The sequence below is a fragment of the Monopterus albus genome, unplaced genomic scaffold, assembly GCF_001952655.1.
Source record: "Monopterus albus unplaced genomic scaffold, M_albus_1.0 scaffold12.1, whole genome shotgun sequence".
Taxonomy (NCBI): Eukaryota; Metazoa; Chordata; class Actinopteri; order Synbranchiformes; family Synbranchidae; genus Monopterus; species Monopterus albus.
This window is the reverse complement of record NW_018127892.1, coordinates 2667605-2673850: the sequence shown is the minus strand read 5'-3', so window position 1 is coordinate 2673850 and position 6246 is coordinate 2667605. Positions and strand designations below refer to the sequence as shown.

The window sequence follows — 6246 nt, the reverse complement described above, 5'->3', positions numbered from 1 at the left end:
TTAAAGGGAGTTTTTCCTCCCCACTGTCGCCAAGTGCTTGCTCAAGGGGGATTTGTTGGGTTTTCCTGTAATAATAATGATAACAGTAAGGTCTAGACCTTACTTTGTAAAGTGTCCTGAGATGACTTTTGTTGTGATTTGGCGCTATACAAATAAAATTTGATTTGATTTATTTTAGGTGACGTAGCACCCCCTAATTCCAAATGTCATTTTAACCATAAATACAAATAATCATGGATCAGAGGACATTGCTCCTTTGACCATACACACAAGCCACTTCTTGCAAAACTCAGCTGGCGAGCCTCTGTAGCATAGAGCTATATCCCACTGAATTCATTCTTCGATTAGGTGGGGAAACATTATTCTGCAGGTGTTTAGCCCAGGAAAACCCATATTTCTACAATAATAATTTCCCAGTTCAGGTTATTTCCTGATATGGGAGGCCATGAGACATTGCACTGACACTGTGGTTGTAAACCTTGTCAGAGAACAGATTAAGATATTACTTGGAGAAGGCCGGAGTGGTCTTTATTTAGAGGACACACAGATGATGCATTGCTTATTTGAAATGATTAGAGGCAAAGAAGCATGACATGGTGGCAAGTGCAGGCAATCTCTCAGGGTAAACGAGCTAGAAACCAAATTAAATGAGCCTTTGGAATATGCAGGTTAGCAGGGCTAACCTCAGTAAAAAGGACTTTCCATTGTGCCCAAAAATGCACAGTATATCTGGGCTTTTGGATAGTGGAAAAATAAACTGGACACCACAAATGTGTTCACTATTTTCAGAATAGACAGCTTTTTTTTTTTTAGCTTACATCCTGCTACAGTATTTGTTTTTGTACTCACCATAATTAAGAAAATTCATTTTATTGTTATTGCTTTAGCTTGCTGGAACACATTTTATTTCCTGTTGCCAATTCAATTTCCACACAGTATGTAATAGCAGGAAAAGCACAGGTGTAATTGATAACATTAAAAAAGATTGGATTCCATTTAGCTGAGCTTCTTCCAGGGTCCTGGTGTTGTGTGTGTGTGTGTGTGTGTGTGTGTGTGCCAGCTTACTGTCACAGCTTATTGGAAACTTGGTGGAACTGAGTCATTGTTATAGAAGTTTGTTTCACCTGTGCTTTCCCCACTATTACATGCCAAAATGTCTGCTGTGAAAAAGGTCTGTTGGCTTGTCCCACTGCTGTTATTGTTGCTACAATTGGCAATCTTTCCATTCTCTCTCAACACATATGGATTATACAGTGTTAATAGTGGCTGATACTGTTTGAAGTTTTTGGCAGTTTGTGAGACAAAGGATCTTGATTATCACACGGTGCCAGATGATGTTGCTGGCGGATTTAAATATCTAATAAAGCTAATATTAGCTCCATTTTGAAAACGTTCGGGATGACTTTTTAATTTTTCCAGCTGAGTTGTTTTAAAACGAGAGCAGGACTTACTGTAAATACAGTATGTACTTGATATTGTACACCATATTGTGTTAAAGCTAAGCCTACAGTACACCCCATGTGATGAACCATGTTCAAGACACTGAAATAAAGAGGCAGTTATGTTGTTTTACTACAGTGTACAGCTTGTTAGCTCAGTAAAAACAACAGAAAGTCTATGATCAGGACCTTTATTCTAATTTAATTTTATTTGGCTGCTTAGTTTTTCCAAACAGCAGATTAAAATTTCACATTTAATGTTGCTAAAAAAAAATGAAACACTACTGTTAATCTGCAGTCTGAAAGCATCCAGCATCGGCTTCCTTAAGGTGGGGGAATACTACACCCTGGTTTTTAATGTAACCTTTAATCACACAAATTAATGCAGTGGCAGAAGGGCTTCAAATGTAGGTACTGTAGTACAGTAAGCTAGTCGGCTGGGCAGGCTAACAATTGCAATGAACATTAAAAGCAGACAAACACACTGTTCAGCACTTTACACGCACTGTTTCTCTTGTGTTTTTGGTTTTGTTCAAACCACTCACCCCCTCCAAACAATGCAAATAAAAAAGGTTCACCGACCTGTTTTGCCTTGCTGCTGTTGCTAAGCGATGATTGGATAACTGTGGTTCAGGAGAAGGAGAACAGTGCAGAACATGCTAGTGGTAATATAATTGATTTATTATACATTGCATGTCAATTAAATATGTTGCATAACTTAAAAAAAAAAGATTGTGGGTGTTTCTGGAACGTTTTGTTATTAAAGTTAAAAGCATGTCAAAAGACACTTTCATCCAGAGTGTTCTTCACAACCTGTCAAAATAAAACTGTCACATTTCTGGCTGAGCATGAAATAAAAAGCAAGCTTTCATCGGTTTCTGAAGGCCTATTGTCCAGCTGGCAGTTTGAAACAGGTATGGTACAAAGGGCTTGAAACCCGATGGAGGCATGAGGTGGATGTAAATTCAACAGATAGGTAATTGTGCTGGTGTAATTAGCAACTACTTTCACAAGACTACAAAAGAAAATGCATAGTTTTTATATTGGACTTTTCATTATTTGAATTAATGGTTAAAGTGTCAAATAAATGCAACAGAAAGAGAGAGAGAGAGAGAGAGAGAGGGAGACAGCTCACCATACTGTAAAAATGATTTTATTATTCTAATGATTATCATTGGACGGATATCATTTTGTGACTTTTTACAATATATTACTATCATTAGACTGTTTTATACATTGTTTTATATATTAATAACTTTCAAACAATTTTGTACATGCTTTTGGGAGTGACATTCCCTGGTCAAATGAAGCGGAAACATGAGAAAAAAGGCACATGATTGCTCCTGTCCACAGGGAGCAATACAGTCCAAAGAAACAACAAACTGTGGTGGTTTGGGTGAGTGCAGGTGAAATGTCTCCCCATCAGATGATGGGCAGCCTCGGTGAAGCCTGTTACATGTCTTGCCCAGACAGCACAATATGTCCACGGCAATTTTCCAAATCACATCCCAAAATAATCACTTGGATGTGGAAACTCATGGCAATTATGTCTTTTGATTTGCTTGCTCAGAAAAGACACAAACACACACTCTCCAAAGAGCTGAGAGTTTTACAGTAGAAATAAAAGAGTTATCAGGATTTTGGACCACCTTCAGGAGCTGCACTGCAATGTGGTGTCTTGTCTCTGTTCTCTGTATGTAGTTTGCTGTCAGAAATGTGGATCATTTCGAGCAGTGCAACTCGCCATAAGGTCTCTGTGAACACACAGCTCGGCAGGACGCATGAATTGATCATAGTCTTCTTTAGGACCTGGTGTTAGAAAGCTCTTGGCCTGAGGGATGCTCAGTGTGCAGTGCAGTCTGTAGTGTGAAATACACCACACTAGCACCGCCAGGCCCTGCTCTTCTATGAGTTGTCCACAGGTCCAACTTGAAACACTGCCCAAACTGTCTCAGAGGTTGTTCTCTGGCTTCAGTGTCTGGGATGTTTGATCCAGTTTCGTATCATCCACTTCTGACCGGAGCATCTCTGGACCACCAGACGAAGGCCAAAGTTGGCATCTTTGGACATTTCTACCTCCAAGCATCGGCCAGTGTCCCTGCTGATTATTGGACCATTCTGCAACAAAAACCACATGAAAACATGACTGGATTTGCACAGTAACTCTGAGAAGAACAGATGTGAGCAATGCTAAGAGATCATTTACAGAATAACTACCTTGGGCCTGTCGTTATGTTATGAGTTACTGTTATATTCGTTTAGTAATAGACAGTATATGTCGCTGTCGTATTGTAGCTTTCATTACATTTGCTGTTTGAAGTATGGCAGTGGTGAAGATCACAAAGACAGGTCATGTGTTTTCTTTATACCTGTGTGAAGTCCCAAAGCCTCTGGGAAATCCTTGAAACTACATCGCATTTCTTCAGACTGGGAGTACGTCCTCTGCCATCATCGACGAGGCATTTTGTGTCAGGCAGGAAGGTGGTCGAGCCCAGGGGTCCTAGCTGCAGCAACCCCTCAGTAGAGTAGCGGGCGAGCTGCAACACAGAGATAACCAGTGTGTTATACTGCTGGACTCTGCAGCAACAATCATAGCTTCAGGAAACCAACATTTTGTAGAGAGGACAGCAACATCTGTGCAAAGTACATGCTGTAAATGCACTTTGATGTGAAAAGTGAATGTGTTGTGCAGTGATGCTGTTTAGTTGCTCAGCCCTGAAAAGACAGACAGCAGGTGCTACATAAGCAAGAAGGCTGAAAAAAAGAGGTTTAAAGTTGTCAAGCTTGGTTGTACTGCATAATGTCTTCATGTTTATTTTACCCAGCTGCAATTTAGTCAACTCTTACTGCCATACAACCTATGTAACACCTAAAAAATGCAGATATTGCACTCTACCTTAAGAGAATCCTTACCATTTCAAGATTTATTTTTGAGTAAAACATATATGCAGCTCATAATGTAGAGAAATTAAATATACCTCTTTAACTAGGTGTTGTCTACTATTAATATTTAAATTGAAATTACCGTACTTTAAAGAATTAGTTTATAATTGTATACAAATAATGTGATTTAAAGTAGATTAAGTTCAGCATATCATATGAATTCCAGGTAAAGTATACGGTGTACCCAGAAGATGAGGAGAGGGGGATTTACCATATACCCATAGATATGTACTAACTGTTACAGGGCACATCTTGCAGACTAGAGGCATGTTACAGTTTTTTATGTATAGGAATCTGTTGTGTTTTCTGTGAACAGGAGTCTAAAGCATGAATCGGACCACACGTTTCTGTCCAAACAAGCCCGACACAGTTGAGTTTGTATGGTGTTTCCCCCTTCTCATTAAACAAAGCAGACATTTGAGTTCTCCAGCCGTCTAGCCTAAGGTTTGATTTACGTGTCCAAACCAGACCTGAAAATAATTTCTAAATTTCTGTCCGAACCCGGCCCGTTCACAGATCCACACTCCAACTTAGACTTAGTCTTAGTGTTTAGGGCAGTGCCTCCCCACAGGCAACATAAGTACAAATCACACAAGTCAAATTCCTCGTGTGTTCAACACAACTGGCCAATAAAGCTGATTCTGATTCTGAAGTACCCTTTTAAATCTGCACAAACACGGGGACAAGCGCTACTTTAAGGATATACTTGGACTGATGTTATGTTACATTAAGCTCTGTGGGAGCTTTGTAGCTCACACAGCTACAAACACGAAGAAAACAAGTAAAAACCATGTAATAGAATACAACAGTAAACTGCAGCACCATGGTAATAGTTGATCACTGCTGAAGGAAGCATATAGATCCTAAGGTTACTGCAACCTAAATATACGCTCTTGCTAGTAAAGGTTATCACATTCTACCTGAAGGGTCGTATGTACTGTAAATGAAGGCTGACTGTTATAGAGACTGTACCACCTACAGTGGGTACGGAAAGTATTCAGACCACCTTAAATTTTTCACTCTTTGTTATATTGCAGCCATATGCTAAAATCATTTAAGTTCATTTTTTTCCTCATTAATGTACACACAGCACCCCATATTGACAAAAAAACACAGAATTTTTGACATTTTTGCAGATATATTAAAAAAGAAAAACTGAAATATCACATGGTCATAAGTATTCAGACCCTTTGCTCAGTATTTAGTAGAAGCACCCTTAGGAGCTAATACAGCCATGAGTCTTTTTGGGAATGATGCAACAAGTTTTTCACAGCTGCATTTGGGGATACTCTGCCATTCCTCCTTGCAGATCCTCTCCAGTTCTGTCAGGTTGGATGGTAAACGTTGGTGGACAGCCATTTTCAGGTCTCTCCAGAGATGCTCAATTGGGTTTAAGTCAGGGCTCTGGCTGGGCCATTCAAGAACAGTCACGGAGTTGTTGTGAAGCCACTCCTTCGTTATTTTAGCTGTGTGCTTAGGGTCATTGTCTTGTTGGAAGGTGAACCTTCAGCCCAGTCTGAGGTCCTGGGCACTCTGGAGAAAGTTTTCGTCCAGGATATCCCTGTACTTGGCCGCATTCATCCTTCCCTCGATTGCAACCAGTCGTCCTGTCCCTGCAGCTGAAAAACACCCCCATAGCAGGAGGCTGCCACCACCATGCTTCACTGTTGGGACTGTATTGGACAGGTGATGAGCAGTGCCTGGTTTTCTCCACACATACCGCTTAGAATTAAGGCCAAAAAGTTCTATCTTGGTCTCATCAAACCAGAGAATCTTATTTCTCACCGTCTTGGAGTCCTTCACGTGTTTTTTAGCAAACTCCATGCGGACTTTCATGTGTCTTGCACTGAGGAGAGGCTTCCGT

The 6246-nt window shown here is 40.2% G+C and overlaps 1 protein-coding gene across 1 annotated transcript in view; it reads right to left on the bottom strand.

Moving 5' to 3' along the window:
• Nucleotides 1-2116: 2116 nt before the first annotated feature.
• The window catches only part of galnt9 (polypeptide N-acetylgalactosaminyltransferase 9), a 95683-nt gene continuing 91553 nt past the window's right edge, over nucleotides 2117-6246 (bottom strand). The window contains exons 10-11 of the mRNA XM_020590512.1: nucleotides 3809-3976; nucleotides 2117-3557 (exon numbers count right to left, since the gene is read on the bottom strand). Of these exons, the coding sequence (XP_020446168.1) occupies nucleotides 3411-3557; nucleotides 3809-3976 (315 nt within the window). The 3' untranslated portion in view covers nucleotides 2117-3410. The remainder of the gene's footprint in view (nucleotides 3558-3808; nucleotides 3977-6246) is intronic.